This window comes from Acinonyx jubatus, chromosome A3 (assembly GCF_027475565.1).
Source record: "Acinonyx jubatus isolate Ajub_Pintada_27869175 chromosome A3, VMU_Ajub_asm_v1.0, whole genome shotgun sequence".
Classification (NCBI taxonomy): domain Eukaryota; kingdom Metazoa; phylum Chordata; class Mammalia; order Carnivora; family Felidae; genus Acinonyx; species Acinonyx jubatus.
The window spans coordinates 60688918-60714321 of record NC_069388.1 but is presented as its reverse complement, the minus strand read 5'-3'; the positions used below and the strand labels follow the sequence as shown (position 1 = coordinate 60714321).

The 25404-nt window shown below is 36.0% G+C and overlaps 1 protein-coding gene across 1 annotated transcript in view; it reads right to left on the bottom strand.

The window, feature by feature from the left end:
• The window catches only part of TMEM131 (transmembrane protein 131), a 235913-nt gene that overhangs the window by 173233 nt on the left and 37276 nt on the right, over window positions 1-25404 (bottom strand). Inside the window, exon 2 of the mRNA XM_027072610.2 lies at window positions 2415-2476. Within this exon, the coding sequence (XP_026928411.1) occupies window positions 2415-2476 (62 nt within the window). The remainder of the gene's footprint in view (window positions 1-2414; window positions 2477-25404) is intronic.

The following is a 25404-nucleotide window of genomic DNA, read 5'->3' as shown; positions in this document are numbered from 1 at the left end:
ATGCATGGTGCTGTGTTAAGAGCTCTGAAAGCAGACAGGCCGAGTACTTACTGGATGTTGGATTTCTGCTCTCATAATTGAACACTGAGCAAATTATTTAATTTCTATAAGCCTCATTTCCCTTATCTTTAAAAAACAAGGAAGGCAAATACAAAATATGTAGCAAATTTTTATGAGTTTTGGCAATTTTTATGGACTTATCATCAATTAATTTTCAGGGCTTAAAAAGTTACTAAGAGCCAAGCCACATGAATGTAACATAAAATGTATGATCTGAGAAGGAATGCTCTCAGGCAAAATTCTCATTTTAAATAATGCAAAACAAGGCTGTTGCTTTGACTCTCTCTACGTTAGTTTTAATTGGAAAAAACATGATATATATTCTGTCATAAGACTGCTACACATACATACTATCTGTTCCAATCATACCATAAGAAACAAGAAATGGTTGAACCTACTGGCAAATTATCATCAGAAAGAGTGACAACATGAATTTTCATGTCAACATGAAAACTGTTGTTCCTGGGAAACATTCTTCAACATTAAAATGAACTATTCACTTGTATCTATTCAAAAAGGTCTATACTCTGCTACTTGGGGACAAACAATACACTATATATATAGCATCTTTGTATCAGACATTCTGCAGTAATCTTTGTGAGGTTTTATTGTGGCTGAGGTAACCAACTGGTACCATCTGCCTTCAATACTGTTCCAGTCTAAAATTACCTTTGCCATAGAACTCTGAGGTCTCAACTCAGGTCTCTACCAAGCTCTTGTCCAAGCATTTCAGCAGACCCAAAGAGGATGAGGAAATCACATCCCAGGCCACAAGTTCCTGCATAGCCAAGTCCATTTAGATAGGGATTGACAACCTCTCCCAACAAAAATATAAATCAAACTCCAGAATTTTCAAAATGAATTACTACTTGCAACCTAGGTGGGTGTCTATTTCCTAAAGGATATGGATCCTTCTTTAATCAATAAAGAAAAATGAATTTTCAAAAAATTCAGTCCTGATTTGCCTGTTATCTAGATCCCACAAACCACCTAAAGGGAGATATTTAAAACTGTTATTCCTATTGGTTCTCCAAGTTCTCACCTTGTAACAGATTAAATAACCAGATAACAAGACCGAGCTCATTTTCTAGTAAGGTGACTCTACAAAATTTGAGATTATATATCTTTAGTTTTTATTCAGTTTTTCAATATAAAAAGCTGTACAAAGACTTTTTTGTAAGTACCATGCAGCCACTGCCTGCTGTGTTTCTCAACATCAGTTATGTAAAGGTATGAATGATATATTTATTTAAAAATTTGGAAGCAAGGAAAAAGTTAACATTCAGAACACTTACTTGCTTTATTTTCAGAGAAAAGGAACATTATAACCCATCACTTTTTTCCTTGCTCTCTTTGTTTGGCTTATCGTCTGAAATCTAAATTTATGATAAAATGTAAACAGAAATCTTATTTCAGGTCTCTAGCACAATTATTTTTTATATATTGCCTTAATGTAACGTTTAGTTTCCTGACATTATTATAAGCTACAGGGAATATTTTTTCAGAACTAAGTCATGTATTTAGTTATAATTAAGTAAATAAATACATCATAGGCAGCACCATGTAGGAAAGAGACAAACAATCACCTGGAGTGAGGAGACGAGAATTCTAACACCAGCCCCATTACCATAAAGTCATGGGATCTTCAGCACCTTTCTTAAATTAAACCTTGGAAAAACCGTAGGTCGTGCTACCAAATAGATGGTACTTGAAAACAGATGTTATAATTACAGAAGTGGTAAGTACTATAAGACAAGTACCAAATACAATAAAAGTTTGGAAGAAGGAAGAAAACACCTCAGTCATAAAAATCAGAGGGGTAGTTAAGTTGCTTTCACTCTCCCTCTTTCAGCTGTGAAATTCTAGAACTGGTTTTTAGCTAGGAAGATTAAAATGGGCTTCATGGGATATCTATGCTAGGTTTGAAAGGAAGGACATCAGATTATACTTTCTAATTTTAGGTATAACATGTTTAAAGATGTGGCTTAGACTGGCAACTAGAAAAGTGATATAGATGTACATCTACAGAACTTACACTCTAGAGAAGTCCTCTTCCAGGTAAATATTTTGAGGTCTGACACCCATACTTATAGCGCTAACCACCAATTCCACTGCTCCTGATCTGACTCTCCCAACCTAACCTTCCAACACTCCCCAGAAATATCTAATTTAAAAGGTAATTCATATAGCTAAGGAGGCTTTTATTATTACTAATGACTCTATTGACCTATCTGCATATAAAGCTCATAAAATATATTTCAAAGAAATCAGTTACACTTTTTAAAGGTAAATAACAATCGGATATTATTCAAGGTTTGACACTGAGATAATTTTTCAACTTAAAATAAAATTACCTGTAGTAGTCCTCCATCATCAAAACGTAATACTTCTATTATGCTCTCCGACTGAATAAATGCTGTGAAGGAAACAAAACATACTATCACTTTACAGGAACATAAATTTCATTTAAATATCTTTTACCTTAAAGTTAATAAATACAATTCCACATTAAAAAAAAAAAACGTACTGCTTGAGGGTGATGGTTAAAGAGGAAAATGCAATACTTCAGGATTTTAGCAACTATGAAATGCTTTAAAAATAAAACAATACAACCCAATTAGAAAGCAGTTTTTAACAACCTATAGGCAGTGTAAGCCACTTGCAAAATATCTATTCCTGCTATACGCCCAGAAAGCACAAAACAGTCAAATTCAACTAGATGCAACTGGTTATTTTCACCGACAGATTAACCAAAAATATCACAAGCACATGGAAAAGATCATTAGAGGATTCTACTTCCCCCAAGAAAGATAAGCTGACGTTCTGTATCATCTGCTCTTTTATAGCAATGACAAGACCTGGCATCATCAGTCAAGAGAGACTTGGAGAGAAAATGGGCATGGAAAATGGCAAGAGGAGATTATTCTGTTCCAAGAAACTGAGTATAGTGCAAAGACACGATATTTAGAAAGCTGAACTTTCACCATATAATCTGGTGATTGTGCTCACAGGTATTTATGCAACTGATTTGAAAACTTATGCCCACATGAAAATCTGCAAGCAATTCTGTATAGCAGCTCTATTCATAATCACCCAAAACTGGACATAATCAAGATGATGTCCTTCAATAGATGAGTAGATAGACAAACTAGTACATCCTACAAGAGAATATTATTCAGTAACAAAAAATAAAATAAGAAGCCACACACTGTATGATTCCAAGGATATGACATGCTGGAAAAGGTTATACTATAGAGATGGTAAAAAGACCAATGGTTGCTAGAAGTTTGGGGAGAGGAAGGAAGACATGAATAAGTGAAGCAAAGGAAATTTTTCAGAGCAGTGAAACGATTCTACATGACACTGGAACAGTGGATTCACAGCACTACACATTCTTCAAAACAGGACTTTAGAGTGAATCTAATGTAAGCAATTAAAAAAATCATTTTGGAGATCAGGGGATCCCACGATGAAATGCAGAATATGACAAAACCATTTAACTCTATTACAAATGTATGAAACCGCCTCATTGAAGGAGGGGTAGAGTGGAAGGAGGAGCTGACATAAGTAATGTGAAAGTGAGGGAATCTCTAAGACTAATGGTGAAAGAAATTGTATATAAGCATTATATTCTAGTTGATAAAGTTACTTCTCATGGGAGCTTAGGTTAAGTATTCTGATGCCACTATACATGGAATACGGGAATTGAACAATTAAATACATGGATGGTGAAAGTCTGGCTTGTCACTACTGGAGTAAGAGTTTATACAAAAGTAAGGAAAAGAAGCTGTAATATTCCATGTGGTAATAAACTGAGTTGACAACATCAGTATGAACTCACGTTTAGTTTAATATAGACACAGAGAGTTACATACAGAAATATTTATAAATATGTATACATGCAGAGGTTACAGATATATACACATATATATTTTCTTGCTCTGCCAGTTGAGAGGGCCTAGAAGTAATAACACACAAGTAGCATAGTGCAGACCTAGCATCCAGATCTTGTGTTCTAATACCATTCTCTAGTAAAAGGAACAAAGGCTTCTTAGAGAAATGACTAAATCTAAGGACCAGGACAAGATATATACAACATGAAATTGGAGCATCTCATGGGGCCAGAAAGTGAGAAAGGGCTAACCATCAAAATAACAAAAAAATAATGTACTGATAAGAATTTGTCAAAGGAGTGAAAGAGTTAAGACAAAGAGTTCCGATATGACCAAAGCTGGAACAACTTAAGCAATAAAACAGTGTTAGATTATAACCCAAAGTATAAAACAAATATCCATGAGTCCATACTGATATAAATAAATAAGCTGGGAGAAGAGACAAAACTGCCAGGCAGATTTCTTTTTATAATTTTTTTTGTAATGTTATTTATTTTTGAGAGAGAAAGAGAGAGAGAGGGACACAGCATGAGCAGGGGAGGGGCAGAGAAAGAGGGAGACACAGAGTCCAAAGCAGGCTCCAGGCTCCAAGCTGTCAGCACAGAGCCCAACACAGGGCTCAAACTCACGAACCGCGAGATTATGACCTGAGCCAAAGTTGGACATTTAACCGAGCCATCCAGGATGGTTTCTGAACAATTTATGTATCTAGAAGATGGAGCGTAACTCCTCACCCTTTAACAAATGTGGGAAACTTTTTAACAAAAGTGTTTCCTTCCAAAGAAAACAGTTTGAAAAGGAGGGAAAAAAGAGTAATTTTACAGTGGAGGAAACTGACAAATGTTACCTCGTCAGATGATCAAATTCAACATCTCCGATGAAGTCATGTTGACAGTATGTACCTTTCATATGACATAATAAAAATGGTACTTTAGGGGTGCCTGAGTGGCTCAGTTGGTTGAGTGTCCAACTCGTGATTTTGGCTTAGGTCATGATCCTAGGGTCAGGGATTGAATCCCATGTCTGGCTCCACACTCAGTGTAGAGACTGCTTAAGATTCTCTCCCCCACCCCCCCCCCCCCCACTCTCTGCCCCTCTCGCACACACTCTCTCTCTTCTTTCTCCCTCTGCCCCATTCAGACACACACTCTCTTTCTCTCAAATAAAAAACATAAATAAATAAAAGTAAGGGGCACCTGGATGGCTCAGTCAGTTAGGCATTCAACTCCTGATTTCAGCTCAGGTCATGATCTCATGGTTCCTGAGATGGAGCCCCATGTCGGGCTCTGTGCTGACAGTGAGGAGGAGCTTGCATGGGATTCTCTCCCTCTCTCTGGCCCTCCCCCATGCACACATGCACAAGCATGCTCATTCTCTCAAAATAAATAAACATTAAAAAAAAAAACAAAAATAATTTTTTAAAATGGTACTTTATGGTCTTCCTCCCAAAATCACATAACCCAATCTCATTATAAGAAAAACATCAGACAAATCCCAAACAAGAAACATTCTACAAAATACATGACGAGTCACTGAAAACAAGGAAAGTCTAAAGGATTGTAACACACCAGTGTGGCCTAAGCAGACATGACTACTAAATATGATACAGTATCTTGAATGGGATCCTAGGAAAGAAAAAGGAAATGAGGTAAAAACTAAGGAAATATGAATAAAATATGGGCTTTAGTTAATAACATGTATTAATATTGGTTCATTATTTGTAAAAAAAAAACAAAAAACAAAAACAAAAAGTACCATATTGATGTAAGGTAACAATAGACAAAAGGGTAAGGGGGATAGGAACCCTGTGCTATCTTTAAAATTTTTACATAAATCTAAAAATATTTTGAAGTAAAAAGTTTATTTTGGGGGGCACCTGACTGGCTCAGTTGGAAGAGCACGTGCTACTCCTGACCTTGGGATAATGAGTTCGAGCCCCATATAGGATGTAGAAATTACTAAAAAAATAAATACACTTTGAAAAATAAAATAAAAAGTTTATTCTTTAAAAACATGAAGTAATGATATTTCATTTGGCTTAATACAACATTCACTGACTCGTCTTTGTTGGTCTTTGGGTATTCATCAGGGAAGCAGCTTACTGTTTCATCCCATATACCTGGCTTTTCCGGTATGACTAAAGCTAAAAGCCAAGCAGCAAGGTGAGATACAAGCCAATTAGGTTACATTACCTAACTGGATGGTATTTCCTGCCTGCTGAGCATCACTTTTCCCTTGTTCTAGTAATCACATCCCGATCTTATTTTGGGAAAGTCCTGTCCTCCATTTCTTGTGCTTCTCTTCAACCATAGTGCCAACCTGCTCCACTGCTCATTCCCCATCACTTTTCAGTACATAGAGAACACTTCAAATACTGAGTGCATGAGTAAAATCCCACCTTTTTGCCCAGATGTAAGTATTGCATTTGCATTCGCTGATGCAAATGATCTCCTTCCGGCTGTTATCTAGTCCTAGCTTATAGTTAGTTTCAGATTCATACTGTGAATGTAAAAGGCTCTGCCTAGCTCACCCACCCCATTTCTAACCCTTCCTCCACCTTTTAACATAAACTGAAATTTCAGATGCTCAGAAAATATCTTTTTGTTATACTCCCGTTTAAGAGAGATTTATTGATCTCAGGGCACAATGAACTAACAAGGATTAACTGAATAGCCATATGCTTACAATGGAAGAGACAAAAAGTAGGAGCTCCTAGTTTGAAGCTTTCCAGTTAATCAGCAGAGGAAACCAGTAAGAAAGTAGCCACATTTAGGCATTTTGAACAAGGGAAACCTGAGTAAGGTAACAGGGTCCAGAGTGACCCTCAACCCCCTAGTTGAATACAAACAGGCCCATTAGGCAACCCACCTCAAAACATCCCTAAGACTTAGCTGACCAATGGATTACTTACACCAGGGCACAGGCACCAAAAAAGGTAAATTCCGTAAGCTCCCATACCTCCTCCCCTCCCCTCTTTAACTACAGCCCCCTACCACGGCTTCCTGGCCAGCAGACTGCTTTGCTGTCCTACCTACCGCTTCTTTGTGATGTACTCGATAACCTTCTATCTCCTTTGTTCTGCCTCGGGTGAATTCCTTTACCACCTCCACGACCAGCTTCCACCCGTTAGGGTTGCCCCATATTCAGGGGCCCCCATCTGACCAGGAGAGACATCACAGAAGGTACTAGAAACATGATATATTTGGAAGCTACTAGTTATGATATGATGACTACCGCCTAACTTCCCATCATCAAGCTAGATCAGACCTTTAGCTAATATGAGAACTTCACTAAATAAAGATAAAGGCAGGAACATAATTTGGCTGTATTGCATTTTTAATTAGGAGCTTAAAAATAAAACATGAATTACCTTGGTCAAAAACAATATCAGCAGCTGTCTTATAAAGCCCCTGAAATTAAAATACTGTGTTACATATCATCAATTTTCCTTAAAAGATGTAGAAATGAATAGCATTCAACTCAGACATGAAATAAATTAAGATATTTCACTTTAGGGGCATGTGGGTGGCTCAGTTGGTTGAGCGTCTGACTTCGGCTCAGGTAATGATCTCACAGTTTGTGAGTTTGAGCCCTGCGTCCGGCTCTGTGCTGACAGCTCAGAGCCTGGACCCTGCTTCAGTTTCTGAGTCTCCCTCTCTTTCTGCCCCTCCCCTGCTCACTCTCTCTCACTCTCAAACATAAGTAAAAAAAAAAAAAAAAAGATATTTCACTTTAAATGACCAGTTATAATAACTTCAAATTATATGCCTAGAAAAACACAACTGACACTAGAGAAATACTTAACCATTTAACGTGTTAACAATGTTACGCTATAAAATATAAAAAGTAACCAAAGCAAGTCAAGTTCTCCCATCTCCAGATTCAAAACCACAACTTACAAGCTACTTCCACTCCAAGAACTTTTCCCCCTAATTTTAATTTATTTAAAAACATTTTTTAATGTTTATTTTTTAGAGAGACAGAGTCGAGCAAGGGAGGGGCAGAGAGAGAAGGAGACACAGAATCTGAAGCAGGCTCCAGGCTCTGAGCTGTCAGCATAGAGCCTGATGCGGGGCTTGAATGTAGGAACTGCGAGATCATGACCTGAGCTGAAGTTGGACACTTAACTGACTGAGCCACCCAGGTGCCCTGCTAAATTTACACTTTATTTATTTATTTATTTTTAAAATTTTTTTCCCCAACATTTATTTATTTTTGGGACAGAGAGAGACAGAGCATGAACAGGGGAGGGGCAGAGAGAGAGGGAGACACAGAATCGGAAACAGGCTCCAGGCTCTGAGCCATCAGCCCAGAGCCCGACGCGGGGCTCGAACTCCCGGACCGCGAGATCGTGACCTGGCTGAAGTCGGACGCCTAACCGACTGCGCCACCCAGGCGCCCCTAAATTTACACTTTAAATGAATCCCAAACTGTCCCAATGCTCCCCAGTACAAACAGCAATCCAATGTAACAGAAATGAGAATAACATCTAATAATTATCATCACTATATTATTAAACTTCAAACTAATCCCATGACCTAGACATTATAGGTTCCATTTTAAGATAAGCAGGCAGTGAGGTTTAGGCTTGAGGTCACTCAGCAAGAAAAGTGACTAGAGACAGACTATAAATTCCACCAAAAGGACCCCAGAATCTATGCTTCTAAACCCATTACTATTTACTTTTAAAATAAATTTGACATTAAAATATATTTGACTGATAGCACCTTGAAGCAAACTAATTTCTATAATTAGGCATATATTTCTAATAAAAAGTGAGGAAAGAAGGATATATAAACAAAAGGAATTTAGATCTCGGCTTTTATGATTCTGCAGGCATTCACTCTGTGTAGCTGGGCTCCATAAGATGTCCTTTAAGGTCCCACATCCCCAGGAGGTCTGAGAGGAACAAACACATTGCCTTACACTGTAAAAATCACCATGAAAGTGAGTCTCTAATCACTCACTTTCAAAACAGAAGTTCAGAAATTGAGTTTTACTTCCCTGTTTCATTTAGTGATGAATGACAAAAGAAAAACACCTTCCCTTTAAGTCAAATCTTTACTATTCTTTTTTTTTGTTTAGCTAGAGATTTCTTTTCCTGAATATTGCAACTGCCTGTTTTCACACATCTTCTAAAATAATTCATGAAAACAATGAATGTAAATAAGCAGAATATGTCATATGTGTATGGGGGTGTGTGTGTGTGTGTGTGAGGCATTGGAATGGTAGCCTGTCACCATTGATTCTCTACTTTCTAGCCTTCATGGTCTCCTCACTCACAAAGTTAGGAGGGTGGACTAGTTAAAAAAGCGAGCTTTTTAATCACCAGGAAGCAAAAGGCCACACAAGCAGGACTTGGAAGGGCCCCCAAATCCTATGTCCTATTCCTGGTAGGAATATTCCTGGTAGGAATATTCTTCTCATGGCTAGTCTCTTCTCCTCCTTCAAATCTCAGCCTAAATGCCAACCCTGAGGCAGGCTTTCCATGACTGCCCAGACAGCTCTCTGTTTTCCTCTATCCTCTACCCTATTCTAACTCTTACCACAATCTGTAACTAGTTTGTGGTTTGCCTGTCATCTAGCACAAAGTCTGAAAAATGGCAAATTAAAAAATGGGTTAAAATCATGGCATTATTACTTCAGAATTCACCACTGTCAATGATATTAATAACTCTTTAAAGTTACATTTGCTCAGTATTTTACTTCAACAAATGCTCACTAACAAAAATTTTGAACACTCTGGACTGAACATCTGTAAAGATATTTTATTATTGAAACCTTATTTTCCCCTCATTGATTTTCTTATCTGAAAGGCGTAATATACACCTAAGTTATCTTCTTCTCACATTAAAGTGCAAAGGATAGGGCACCTGTGTGGCTCAGTCAGTTGAGTGTCTGACTTCAGCCCAGGTAATGATCCTGAGGTTCATGAGTTCAAGCCCCGTGCTGGGCTCGGGCTGACAGCTCAGATCCTGGAACCTGTTTCAGATTCTGTGTCTTCGCCTCTCTCTGCCCTCCCCAGCTTGTGCTCTGTCTTTCTCTCTCTCAAAAAAAAAATAAAAACATTAAAAAAAAATAAATAAAAGTGCAAAAGAATTCAGATATGCCAAATTCTAATTTTACCAAGACCATTCAATATTACCAGCTCCCTAAAAAAGGCTGTGTTCACGTTGTTTACTAAAAGTCAAAATACAATTTTATGCAACTCAAATGTGCCAGATACACATCATACACCTAAAATGGTGAGGCACATATATTTCCAAAATAAATTTTATGCTAAAATACCATATTAATTTTCATTTTATCCTGAAGTGCTTAATTTACTTAAAAAATCAGTAACCTTAAGCTTTCAAATGAATGTCTGAGAAGCACCAACTACTCTGAACAAGCAACAGAGAATCACTAAGAAATACACTTAAGTACATCTTACTATGCTCCCCCTTCCCAGCACAGGCAGGGATTAGGGGGAGCACCAGAGCAGACCAAAATACCAATGTAAAGGCTGTGAAAATTAAGCTGTTACTGGAACCACAGCTCACAAAAGAATCTCCATAATAACCTAGACAGGCTGACTGCCTGCTAAATTAAAAATGTAAACAATACCCAAGTCTCCAAACATAACAGAAACAACCCAAGTGTCCATCAACAGATGAATGTGCCAATAAAACATGGTTATAAACACAATAGAATATTACTCAGTCATAAAAAGGAATGAAGTTCTTTTTTTTTTTTTAATGTTTACTTATTTTTGAGAGAGAGAGACAGAGTATGAATGGGGGAGGGGCAGAGAGGGAAACACAGAATCCAAAGCAGGCTCCAGGCTCTGAGCTGTCAGCATAGAGCCCGACATGGGGCTTGAACTCATGGGACCGTGAGATCGTGACCTGAGCTGAGGTCAGACGCTTAACCAACTTAGCCACCCAGGCGACCCTAGGAATGAAGTTCTGATACACGCTACAGCATGATGGACCTTGAAAACATTATGCTCAGTGAAATAATTAAGACACAAAAGGACTAATATTGTGATTCCACTTACATGAAATATTTAATATAGGCAAATTCATTGAGACAGAAGTATGTTAGAGGTACCAGTGGCTGAAGTAAGGTGGAATGTGGGTTATTGCTAAATGGTTACTGAGTCTCTGTCTGAAATTATGAAAACGTTTTGGAATAGATAATGGTGGCACAATAGTAAAATGCAATTAATGCTATTCTATTGTATACTTATGAATAGCTTAATACTGAATTTTGTGTTACATATGTTACTAATTTTTCTCCAAAAAACTCATCCAAACAGTATTAGAAAAACAAAAAACAAAAAAAACTATAACACTATGTCTCATTAACTTGGACCAAAAAAAAGTGCAACAAAATACTAACAAATTGAATCCAGCAATGTATAAAAATTACACATCATGACCGATGAGATTTATTGAAGTTGTGCAAGACTGGCTTAAAATTTAAAAACAACCAATGTAATTTACCATTATCAACAGCCTAAAGAAGAAAAATTACTTGACTGTATCAACTGAAACAGAAAAAGTATCTGACAAAATCCAACACCCACTGTGACAAAAACGCTCAACTCTCAACAAGACAGAAGAGTAGAACTACCTCAACCTCTAGGTAATATCTTACTTAATAGTTAAAGAGCGAGATTGGCAACATGTCAGGGATGTAGCTTTTGCTATTCTTAACACAGTACTAGAAGTTCCAATCACTACAACAAAGCAAGAAAAAGAAACAAAAACATATACATTGGAAAAGAAGTAACACTGTCCCTATCTGCAGTTTACATAATTATCTACATAAAAATCCCAAAGACTCAAAAACAAACAAAAAAACCTCCTAGATCTAGATCGTTAGTTGCCAAATTACATATTACTTTAAATGTCCCATTTTCAACAGTAAGTTGAAAGACATGCACGTGTATGCTCCTGAGGAAAAGGAGTATTCAATAAAAAGTGTTGCTGAGAAAAGTCAGGTGTTAGAATTACTAAACACACACTTTAAGGTAGCTGTATTAAAAATGTTCAAAGAATTAAAGGAAACCATAGCTAAAGAACTAAAGGAAAGTATGAAAATGATGTCTCACAAAGTAGAGAATATTAATAAAGAGAATTTATAAGAAGAACCAAATAAAAGTACAGTAATTGAAATTACCCAGTTTTTTAAAATATTTTTTAAAAAGTTTATTTATTTTTGAGAGACAGAGAGACAAAGCATGAGCGGGAGAGGGGCAGAGAGAGAGGGAGACAGAATCTGGGGCAGGCTCCAGGCTCTGAGCTGTCAGCACACAGCCTGACACGGGGCTCGAACTCACAAACCGTGAGATCATGACCTGAGCTGAAGTCAGATGCTTAACTGACTGCCACCCAGGAGCCCCCAAATTCCCTAGTTTTTAATGAAATATTATAAGCATGTAACAACAACAAAAAGACAAAATATGGCCCATACACAGGGCAAAAATGTACCAAATAAATACTGTTCCCAAGAAAGTCCAAACACAGGACTTACTATACAAAAATGTTACATAACTTACTGTAAATAAATTAGAAGTAAAGGAAACCATATGCAAAACAAAACAAAAGCCTAAGAGAAGTATGAGAATGTTTTCTCACCAAATAGACAATATCAATAAATCAGGGCACCTGGGTGGCTCAGTCAGTTAAGTGTCCAACTTCAGCTCAGGTCATGATCTCACAGTTCGTGGGTTCAAGCCCCACATCCGGCTCTGTGCTGACAGCTCAGAGCCTGGAGCCTGCTTCAGATTCTGTGTCTCCTTGTCTCTCTGCCCTTCACACACTCGCACTCTGTCTCTGTCGCTTTCTCTCAAAAATAAACAATAAAAAAGAAAAAGAAAAAAGAAAATACCACTAAAAAGAAATCAGGAAAAGGAAATAGAAATCTGGGCATGAAAAGTCCAATAACTGAAATTTAAAAACTATTACAGGGACTCAACTGCATATTTCAACAAGTGGAGGAAAAAAATTCAGCAAACTTGAAAACAGGTCAATTAAAATTATCTGCTCTGAGAAACAGAAAGAATGAAGAGAATGAAGAGGGGTGCCTAGCTGGCTGTCAATAGAGCATGCAACTCTTGTCTGAAGGTTGTGAGTTTGAGCCCCAACTGGGTGTAGAGATTACTTTAAAAATTAAAAAAAAAAAAAAGAAAGAAAGAAAAAAAAGAAAAAGAAAAAGAAAAATGAACAAAGTCTCAGTAACCTAAGAGACACCATCAAAATACCAACATACATACAACTGGCATCCCAGAAGAGGAGAGAACAAAGAGGGTAGGAAGAATATTTGAAGAATACATAGTATTTATCTGAACCAGAATGTTATAAATTATGACATCAGTCCCCATGGCAATCACTAAAAACACTATAGACTTTTAAGGCAAGAATGACAAAAATTATTACTAGAGAAAAGAGACATTTCATAATGATAAAGGGATCAATCTATCAAGAAGTCGTAGTAAACATAAATGTATATGCACCTAACAAGACAGCTCTACAATACATGAAGCAAAAACTGATTAAAAAGAAAGAAGAAATAAATTCAAAATAATCCTTGGAGAATTCAATATCCACTTTCAAAAATGGGTAGAAATCCTAGGCAAAAGACCAACATGGAAATGAGGAAAGCTGAACAACACTAGAAGCCAACTAGACCTAAAAGACATCAATAGAACACTCCATCCAACAACAGAATACACACTCTCAAGTGCACATGGAACTTTCTCCACAACAGACCATATATTAGGCAAAACAAGTTATAACTTTAAAGGCATCGAAGTCATACAAAGTGTCTTATCGAAGCATACTGGAATAAAATTAGAAATCAATAACAGAGTAATTTGAAAAACTCAAAATGTATGTGGAAATCAAAAAACAATCCTATGGGGGCACCTGGGTGGCTCAGTCAGTTGAGTGTCCAACTCTTGATTTCAGTTCAGGTCATGATCCCAGGGTTGTAGGATCAAGACCTGTATCAGGCTCTGTGCTGAGCATGGAGTCTGCTTAAGATTCTCTCTCCTTCTCCCGCTGCCCCTCTCCTCCACTCATACTCTCACTCTCTAATATATATATATATATATATTTTTTTTTTAACCAAAAAACCAATCTTATGAATAATGAAGATGTGGTTGGTATGTACATGTGTGTGTATATATACACACACAATGGAATATTACTCAGCCATAAAAAAATGAAATCTTGCCATTTGCAACAACATGGATAGAGCCAGAGAGTGTTAATTAAGTGAAAGAAGTCAAAGACAAATACCATATGATTTAACTCATACATGGAATGTAAGAAACAAAACAAATGAACACAGGGAAAAAAGAGAGGCAGACCAAGAATCAGACTCTTAACTACAGAGAACAAACTGCTGGTTACTGAAGGAGGGAGGTGGGAGACGGAGGATGGGGTAAATATGTGCTGCGGATTAAGGAGGCACTTATGATGAATCACTAAATTCCATACCTGAAACTAATATTGCACTGCATGTAACTAGCTAGAATTTAAATAAAAACTTGGAGGAAAAAAACAAACAAAAACAATCCTAAATAACCAATGTGTCAAATAAGACATCAGAAGAAAAATTAGAAAATATTTTGAAATAAATGAAAACAAAGGCACAAAATACCAAAACTGATGAAATGCAGTGAAAACAGTGCTCAGAAGAAACTTTATAGCTGTATATGCCTATATTAAAATAAAACAAAGATCTCAAATTAATAGCCTAATCGGCCTTCTTCTAGAAAAAGAAGAGCAAACCAAACCCAACACAGGTAAAAAGATGGAAATAATATAAGTTAGAGTGAAAATAATTGAAACTGAGAACAGAGAACTTAATGAAACAAAAATTTGGTTCTTTGAAAACATTAACAAAATTGACAAATCTTCAGCTTAGGCTGACCAACCAAAAACTCATGAATGAAACAGGAAACATTACTGCTGACTTAACAAAAATAAAAAGAACCTACCAACCTTACAGGAAAGTGATTATAAGAGAAGAACTATGAACAACTACACACTGACAAAGTAGACAGCCAAGATGAAATCGGCAAATATCTAGAAAGACACAAACTACTGAAATTAACTCAAGACTAAATAGAAAATCTGAATGGACCTATAATAAGTGGTTGAGTTAGTAATCAAAAAATCTTCCCACAAAGAAAAGCCTACGGACAGATGGCTTCACTGATGAATTTACCGAATATTTAAAGAATTAACACCAATATTTCATAAACTCCTCCAAAATATAACAGGGGAGGAAACAGAGGCCTTAACACTATGATACCAAATCAGATAAAGTTATCACAAAAAGAAGCAACTACAAATATATCTCTTACAAATATGGATTATCGAGTCCTCAATAAAAAAAAAGCAAATGACATCCAGCAACATATAAAGAGGATAATATACCACAACCAAGGGTAAGAAAGACTAGTATACTTTAAACTAAAAAGCTTCAATGAAAGAAACTAAAGATCTAAATAAATGGAAAGGCATTTCGTGTTCATAGTCTGCAATACTTAATAATGTTGAGATTCCTATACTACCCAAATTGCTTGCTTTTTTCCAAATTGACAATTTGATCCTGAAATTCTTAAGAAAATGCAAGGAACCCATAGTAGTCAAAATCATATTGAAAAAGAACATAGTTGAAGTCTCACACTTCTTCTGATATGTCGTTTGCAAATATCTTCTCCCATTAGGTCGGGTGCCTTTTAGTTTTGCTGATTGTTTCCTTCACTATGCAGAAGCTTTTATTTTGATGAGGTCCCAAGAGTTCATTTTTGATTTTGTTTCCTTTGCCTCTGGAGATGTGTTGAGTAAGAAGTTACTGTGGCCAAGATCAAAGAGATTTTTGCCTGCTTTCTCCTCAAGGATTTTGATGGCTTCCTGTCTTACATTTAGGTCTTTCATCCATTTTGAGTTTATTTTTGTGTATGGTGTAAGAAAGTGGTCCAGGTTCATTCTTCTGCATGTCGCTGTCCAGTTTTTCCAGCACCACTTGCTAAAGACACTGTCTTTATTCCATTAGATATTCTTTCCTGTTTTGTCAAAGATTAGTTGGCCATATGTTTGTGGGTCCATTTCTGGGTTCTCTACTCTGTTCCATTGATCTGAGTGTCTGTTTTTGTGCCAGGAGGTCTCACACTTCTTGACTGCAAAACTACACTAATCAAGACAGTGTAATACCAGGAATAAAAATAAATGTATAGATTAATGGAATAGAACAAAGAGCCCAGAAAGATCAATAACATTTAAGATCAACTGATTTATGACAGGAGTGCCAAGACAATTCAAAGGACGAAAGGATAGCCTTTTCAACAAATGATGTTGGGACAACTGGCAAACTGCATGCAGAAAAATGAAGCTGGACTCTACCTCATACCATATGTAAAAATTAACTCCAAATGAATCAAAGACCTCAGTGTAAGAGCTTTAAAACCCTTAGAAGATAACACAGGTGAATTCTTCCCAACATTGGCTTAGGCAATGTTTTTCATCTAAGACACCTAAGCAAGGACAAACAGCGATACAGGGACCTCATCACAGAATTAAAACCTTTGTGCTTCAAAGGGCACAATTAAGAAAGTGAAAAGACAACTCACAGAATGGGAGATTTTTGCAAATGACCTATCTGTTAAAGGATATGTACATAGACTATGTATAGAGAACACTTACAACTCAATAAAAAAAGACAAATATCCCACTTTTTAAAAATGGACCAAGAATCTGAATAAACATTTCTTTAAAAAAGATAATAGCCAATAAATACATAAAAAGATACTCAAAATCAGGCCTCAGAGAAATACAAGTCAAAAACCCAAATAAGGTACCACTTCACACATCTAGGATAGCTATACCAAAAAGGTATACAATAATAAGTATTGGTGAGGATGTGGAGAAATTGGAAACCCATAAGTTGCTGGTGGCTGTAAAAAATGGAGCAGCCACTTTGAAAAACAGTTTGGCAGTTATTCAAATAACAGGTGAATCTGGGTAAGGGTATGTGAGTGTTTTTTTAAGTCTATTTTTATTCTTAGAAATTTTCTGGAAGTTTGAGAATATTCTAAATATGTAGTTTACAAAACAGAAAATCACTTATGCAAGACTTATAAAATTTTGAATGTTTAAACATACTCTTTTAAAAAGCCATATGTCAAGCTATGGTAAATGTCCTTACTTAATTATGCCAACTAGGAAATACTGGTTACAGAGGTATGTTTACTGCTGGCACAGATTAACTGTGGCAAGAACAATAAATTGCTGAAGTGTCTGGGACTGCAGTGGTATTATAGCCATCTTAAAACTGTCTGTTAAAATAATATGCAGGGGTGCTGGATGGCTCAGTTGGTTAAGTGTCTGACTCTTGATTTTGGCTCAGGTCACAATCTCATGTCTGGCTCTGCGCTAACAACATGGGGCCTGCTTGGGATTCTCTTTGTCCCTCTCCCTACCCATTCACTGTCTAATGCATGCACTTTCTCAAAATCAATCAATCAATCAATCAATAAGTCAACTCAGCTACTGTGCAGCGATTTTATTTTGTATGTATTTCTAATATGCAATCATATATTATAAGATATACAGCATATGCATATAGCATCTACATTGCATCCATATATACACAATAAATAACATCACATTTTTAACTACTGGGTAATCATCCATATCTTACCTAAGAAATTAGAAAATAAAGAGCAAATTAAACCTAAAAAAGAATAAAATAGACTATAAAGAACACAAATAAATGAAATAGAAAATAAAGAAAAATCAAAGAAATCAAAAGCTTTTTGTTTGAAAAGATGAATAAGGTTGATAAACTTCTAGCTAGACTAGTCAGTTAGGGGAAGTCACACATTAGAAACATAAGAAATGAGAGACTGGCACAACTATACCTTCAATAGACATAAGAAGGCTAATATGGAAATGTCATTAATAATTTTGTGAATTTAGTCAACAATTTCAATTATGAGATAGGCAAATTCCTTCAAAAATTCAAAATGCTGAAGATCAGTCAGGAAAAAATAGTTAACTTGAACAGTCCTGTATGTTTATTAAATGAATTATTTTGCTGTTAAAAATCTCACAAAGAACTCTCTAGGCCCAGATGGATTAATTGATGACTTTTCCCAAATATTTAAGAAAAAAATGCCAATTTAACACCAACTCTCCAGAATATACAAAAGGAGAAACTTCCTAACTCATTTTATGAAGCCAGTATTACTCTGATACCAAAACCAGAAACTTAAGGAAAAATTACAAATCAATATCCTTTAGTATCATATATGCAAAAGTTCTTACTGAAATTTCACCAAATATAATCCATTAGTATATAAAAAGGATAAATACATCATGACTATGTACAGTTTATCTGAACAATGCAATATTGGTTTAACATTCAAAATAATAATAACAATAATAACAACAACAACAACATAACCCAACCTATAAGACTAAAAAAACAAACAGGCATTTCAAAAGATGCAAGAAAAGCATATGATAAAATTCATCATCCTTCCATAATAAAGAGATCTTGACAACACAGGAACAAAAGGAACTTCCTTACACCGATGAAAGCCATGTACCAAAGTCACAGCTAACATCATACTAAATGATGAAAGACAAAAAAGGGATGTCCCCTTTCACCACTCCTATTCAACATACTGAAAAGTCAGCCAATCCAAGAAGAAAAAGAAATAAAGGCATGTAGAGTGGAAAAGAGAAAATAAAATTGTCTTTACACACAGATATCTTCTTCACTGTAGAAAATCCTTATAAATCTACCAGAAGATTAGCAAAGTGACAGGATACAATGGCAACATACAAAAGCCAAGTACATGTCTAATACTAGCAAGAAACAATTAGAAACTAAAATTAAAAACCACTTACAATATCATCAAAATATATGAAATACTAAGGGATATATTTGACAAAGCATGGTGGGAGAAATTAAGGAACATCTAAATAAATGGAAAAATAATCCTATGCTTGTGAATCAAGTGACTCAATACTGTTAAGACATCACTTCTCCCCAGATAGATCTAGATATTCAGTGCAATCCTAATCAAAATCTCAGCAGACCTTTCTGTAGAAATTTACAAAATGATTCTAAAATATATAAAACAAAGGACCCAAAAACAGTAAAAACAATTTTGAAAAAGGAAGTAAACATCAGAGGACTTAATGCCTGATTTTAAGGCTTAAAGCTGTAGTAATCAACTCAGTCTAACACTGACACAAAGACAGCAGATAAATGGAACAGAATAGAGACTCCAGAAATAGGCCCCCACAAATATGGTCAATGGATTTTGACAAAGGTATCAAGGCAATTCAATTTTTCTAAACACACTGGTACAAGTGGATAGTCATATGGGAAAGGGGAAAAGAACCTCAGTATCTCAAGAATCACACTTACAAAAATCAACCTGAAATGAATGACAACTTAATGTAAGAGCTAAAACTCCAAAACTCCTATACAGCAACATAGAAAATTTCAGTGACCTTGGGTTTGGCAAAGACTTCTTAAGTGGGATACAAAAAATCATGAACTATGTACATAAATATAAAAAGATAAATTGGACTTAAATGACATGTTTAAAAACTTTTCCTCTTCAAAAGATGCTGTTGCAGAAGCAAAAATAAAAGACACAGACTGGAAATAAATACTTGGCAAAACATTTGATAAAGGATTGATATCCAGAATATGTAAAGAGCTCTTGCAACTAAATAATAAGAAAATGAACAATGCAAATTTTTAAAATGCATAAAAGATTTGAACAAACATGTAAGCAAAGACAGTAAAATGGCACACGAAAACAAAGCATATTAAAATATGGTCAAGGTCCTCATTCAGGAAATGCAACACCAATACATACCTGCTGAAATGACTAAAAAAAAAATTCTTACCATACTAAATGTTGGCAAGGATGTAGAGGGACTAGAACTCTAACACACTGATGATGGGACTATAAAATGGTATACTTTGGAAAACAAGTTAGCAGTTTCTTAAAGTTGCATATACCCCTGACACTTTATTCCTAGTTTCTTTTACCCAAAAGAAAATGAAAGATGTGCATACAAAGATTTGTACATGAATGTTATATGTAGCTTTATCTGTAATACCTCAAAAGGGGAAATGACCCAAATTCCCATCAATGAGTGAATGAATAAACAAATTGTAGTGTAGCCACACAATGGAATCCTATTTGGCACTAAAAACAAAGAAAAACATCATGGCTGAATCTCAAAATAATTATGCTGAGTGAAAGGCAAATAGCATAACAGTATATACTATAACAGAAAGCAAAAAGAGTAGTCGCCTGGGGCTAAGGGGGTGGGAAGGACATTACAAAAGGTCACAAAGAAACTTTAGGAGGGTGCATATGCTCATTATCTTCAGTGTGGTGATTGTTTCACATGTTGTACATGGGTCAAAACTCAAACTACACACTTTAAATGTATATCGTTTACCGTATGTGAATTATACCACAGCAACCTTGTTTTAAAAAGCCAACATTCCTTTCTGTATTCTATACATGGTTTGTTTCTTTGGTTGTTTTTATACAATAGCTTTTGAAGGATTCCAAATCACTACCTCACATTAACTATATGAAGCCTTTTCTTCCTAAGTACAACCATTCTCCTGGTCTTATTCCTTGGACTTGCATACTTGACTAGCCTATTACACTGAAATATTTCCTCTCAGAAATAGCCATATATTAATCTCATTAAGCTAAACAGAATCTTGTAGAACATCGAATTTTCAGCACAAATGAGACAGACAAATAAATGCCTATTAAACCAATTTTTAACTATGGCATTAAAGCAGTGAATGGGAAAAATGATTTCCCAGTGAAAAATACTGGCAAAGCTTTAATATTCTACGTTTTCATCTGGATGACAATTACACAAGTATATACATAGGTAAAAATTTTAAAAGTCATGTACTTAAGAATGTATATACTTTACTGCATATAAATTATGCTTCAATAAAAAAGAACTGGTAAAAGTTTGAGAGTACCAGTACTATATTTCATAGACATTCCTACCTTTCCTCTCTGTGACTTATCCCAGACATGTCTCTGTGGTTTTGTAGCCCCAGTCTTCTCTCCAGTATGCTCTGAGTCTCATGCCCCTAAGTTTTTCCTTTTTCTCTTGGTACCCTTCCACATTCCAGCAAAGACCATCAGGGAAGGGCCCCTTTACAGGATATTCTCCTTCAGGTGGTAACAGACTGGGGAAGCAGTAAATCTCAGCAACCTAGGAGAAATCGTGTTTTTGACTTTTTTTTTTTTTTTTTTAACCTTAAGGGTAGCTCAGAAATCACACAGAAGTTGAATGAGTTCAGAGCCAGTACTAGGACATCAGTCTGTTGATTCCTAGAGTCCGGTATTTACTACATCTACATCCTGATTTATTAGCTCAAGACTGCAATCCAGTCTTTTATACAATGGAATTAAAAACTGCTCAGTTGTAAACCTATAACCTAAGAGGACTAAAATTTGAGCCAATAAATTCAAAGAGGGGAATTAAGTTTAGTATTTTATGAGACACTAATGTCCCAAAATTTGCAGTAAAGGAAGTATAGTGAGCCTGGACATAGCCAACAAACCAAGATGAACTCACTTCCTAGAGAAATAGGCACTGTAGTTTTAGTATTTACCAGATTCACCTATTGTAAAGTTAAAATGACTAACCAATAATAATGGAACCAAATAAACCAACAACTCAACTGATGGTGGAGACTCACATTAAACACCACTCGACATATTTAAATGGCAAAATTCCCTTCGATTAGGTGAAATTAATCTAAAGTGGTTAGCAAAACACGGTCTCATTTAAACTTGGTATGTAGGTTCTAGTCTACTTTTGTGGTCTATAGTTCTGAAGACAATTTAGTTTTGTAACAAGTCTTTGTAATGCTATACTTCCCTGCTTCATTCTTCTAGCCCTGCCTGAGCTCCCAGTGGATACCTTCTGAGGCCAACAAAGAGGTGGAAGGCACTTCCTTCAGCCACATGGTATGCTTAGGTTGCTGGGTAGAGGAATGCCAGACCCATGAGTGGACAGCATTTACCGTGGCCTGTTCTTTTGATCACCCCATTCGTGAGCTTCCTGCCCTATATGTGCTGGTGCTATTGCTGTGGGCAGACCAGGTCCACTGATGCTGCTGGGTAAATGTCTCACAGCTAGGTCCCTGCTGGGCTCCCCCTTCCTGGTCCTTTGGCCAGAAACAACAGGTTTTTCTGTTTGTCTATGTCTATTGCCAATAACAAGTTGTAGACCCCTCCAGTCTGGAATATATGGGAAATAAAAAGAAAACACAGGGAATCTACCATAGTGTCATCCTTCAAGTCCTGAAGTCCCTAGCCAGTCTAACTTCTTTCCACCTTTCAGAATCTTTTAATGGTTGTCTGCCAAGTTGTTTCCAAGGTATTTAGTTGTACTGAGAAATGAGGAACAGGAGAAGGAAACCTAAGCCATCCCACTAAACCTAAAAAAAGTAAATGCTTGCTAAAATAAAAGAATTTAAATTGATCCAGAGTCTCCTAACAGACATTTCCAAATACAATAGAAAATCACTCATTTATTATACAAGACCACACAAGGTAAATGAGAAAAGACAATCAACTGAAGCCAAAACAAAGATAAATCCAATGCTTGAACTGACAAAAGATTTTAAAGCTGCCTAATACTGTTTCAATAAGTAGTTACAAATTCCCTTGAGAAAAATGAAAAATACAAACCTCAGTTAAAAAAAAAAAGTTATAAAAAATGTCAATTAGGAAATGAAGGTTAAACAACAGAAAATAAAATTCTATTAAGATCAAAAATTCCTCAAATTTAGTGAAAGATGTAAACCTACAAAACAAATCCCAGACAGGATAAACCCAAAGAAGTTTATGTCAAGACATATCACAAGTAAACTGCCAAAAATTAGACAAAACGTCTTAAAAGCAACCTAAGAGAAATGACACATTACCTACAGCAGAACAGCAATTCCAATGGCAGTGGATTTCTCATTTGAAATCATGAGGCCTGAAGGAAGTAGCACATTTTTTAAGTGCTGAAATACAAGAACTGTCAATTGTGAGTTCTGCATCCAGCAAACCATCCTTCAGGAAAGGAAGAAAAATTCAAATATTACCAGATGAAAGGAAACTAAAAACTTTGTCACTACCATGCCTACCCCTAAAGAAAGCTGAGCGAAGCTCCCCCCCCACCAAAAAAAGAAAATGATAAAAGAAGACTTGGAAACAAGAATACAGAAAGAGATTTATTTTTATTTAAAAAAAATTTTTTTTCACATTTATTTATTTTTGAGAGACAGAGCAAGACAGAGTGCAAGCGGGGGAGGGGCAGAGAGAGGAGGGACACAGAATCTGAAGTGGGCTTCAGGCTCTGAACCTTCAGTATACAGCCTGACACAGGGCTCGAACTCATGGACCCTGACATCATGACCTGAGCCGAAGTCAGTAGCTTAACTGACTGAGCTGCCCAGACACCCAAGAAAGATATTTTAAAAATAGGGATAAATAGGGGTGCCTGGGTGGCTCGGTTGGTTAAGTGTCTGACTCTTGACTTTGGCTCAGGTCATGATCTTATGGTAATGAGCCTTGTGACAGGCTCCATGTTGGGCAAGGAGCCTGCTTAAGATGCTCACCGTCTCCCTCTGCTCCTTCCCTGCTTGTGCATATACTCTCTCAAAAATAAATAAATAAAATACAAATAAAAATAGGGATAAATATAATAGACTATCCTTCCTCATGAGTTTCTTAAATCATACTTGATGGTTGAGACAATATTGTAAGGACATCTGTTGTGTTCAACGTATGGAGAGTAAATGTTTCAGAAATTATATTTTATAAAGGGAAGAGGGTGTGATGCCTGGGTCCCTGGCTCAATTGGTTAAGCGTCTGACTTGGTTTTGGCTCAGGTCATAATCTCACAGTTCATGGGTTCGAGGTTTTGAGCCTAACGTAGGACTCTGTGCTAATAGTACAGAGCCTGCTTGGGATTCTCTCTCTCTCTCTCTCTCTCTCTCTCTCTCTCTCTCCCTCTTCCCTGCTCTCTCTCAAAATAAATCAATAAGTATTAAAAATAATAAATAAATAGATAGATAGTGAGGAGGGCAATGGAATCTTAATGAAAGCAAGGTTTTAATACTACAAAGTAGTAAAACATTGCTATCAGTAGACTGTGATGAGTTACAAATGCTACAAATGTGCAGAGCAATTACTAAGAAATAAATACAAAAGCAATACACTCAATAAAACAAGATAAAAACAAGATAAAACAAGATGGAATCCTTTAAAAAAGGATTCTTTAAAAAAAAATAGAGCAAAATAAACCCAAAGCAAGTAGCAGGAAGAAAATAATACAAATAAGAGCAGAAATCAATGAAACTGAAAACAGAAAAATAACAAAAATAACACCAAAAGCTGGTTCTTTGAAACAAATCAACAAAATTGGCAAGTCTCTAACAAAACTAACACACTAAAAAGAGAAGAAAGAAATTACCAATGCCAGGAATGGAGCAGGGGATAGCACTATAACTGCTACAACCATTAAAAGACTAATAAGAGAATACTATGAACAGCTTCACCCTCATAAATTTGACAACTTAAAAAAAAATTGACCAATTCTGACAACCACAAAATATCAAGTTCAACCAAGATGAAACAGATGGCCAGCATACACCTATAGCCATTAAAAACACTGAATTTATCAATAGAAAGAACCCCCAAAAAAGAAATTCTTAGGCACAAATGACTTTACTGAAAATCTTTATCAAACATTTAAAGGAGAAATAGTACTAATTTTACATAATCTATTCCAGAAAATAGAAGATGGTAGTATTTCCCAACTCACTTTATGAAGCTAGTATTAACCTGATATCAAAACCAGACAAAAACATGACAAAAAATTTTTTTAAACTACTGGCCAATATCCCTCATTACCTTAGATACAAAAATCCTCAATAAAAAGAACTAGCAAACTGCATCTAGTAATGTGTAAAAGGAACGCTATATACACCATGACTGATTAGGCCTTATTCAGTATATGCAAGATGGATCCAAATATTTAAGAATCAGTCAGTGGAATCCATCACTGACAGCTAAATAAGTAAATTGCATGATCAAAACAACTGATGCCAAAAAAAAAAAAAGCTTTTGACAATATCCAACATCCATTTGTGATACAAATTCTCAACAAAGAATAAAATGGAACTTCCTCCATATATAAAGAACATCTGCTAACATCGTAATTAATAGGGAATGAATGATTTCCCCCTAAAACTGGGGAAGAAGTGTGGCTATTGTTTTCGTAATTCTTATTCACCACAGTATTAGAAATTCTAGCCATTGCAATTAGAAAAATAAATAAAATGCATACAGAGCAAGAAGGAAGCAAAAACTTTCCCT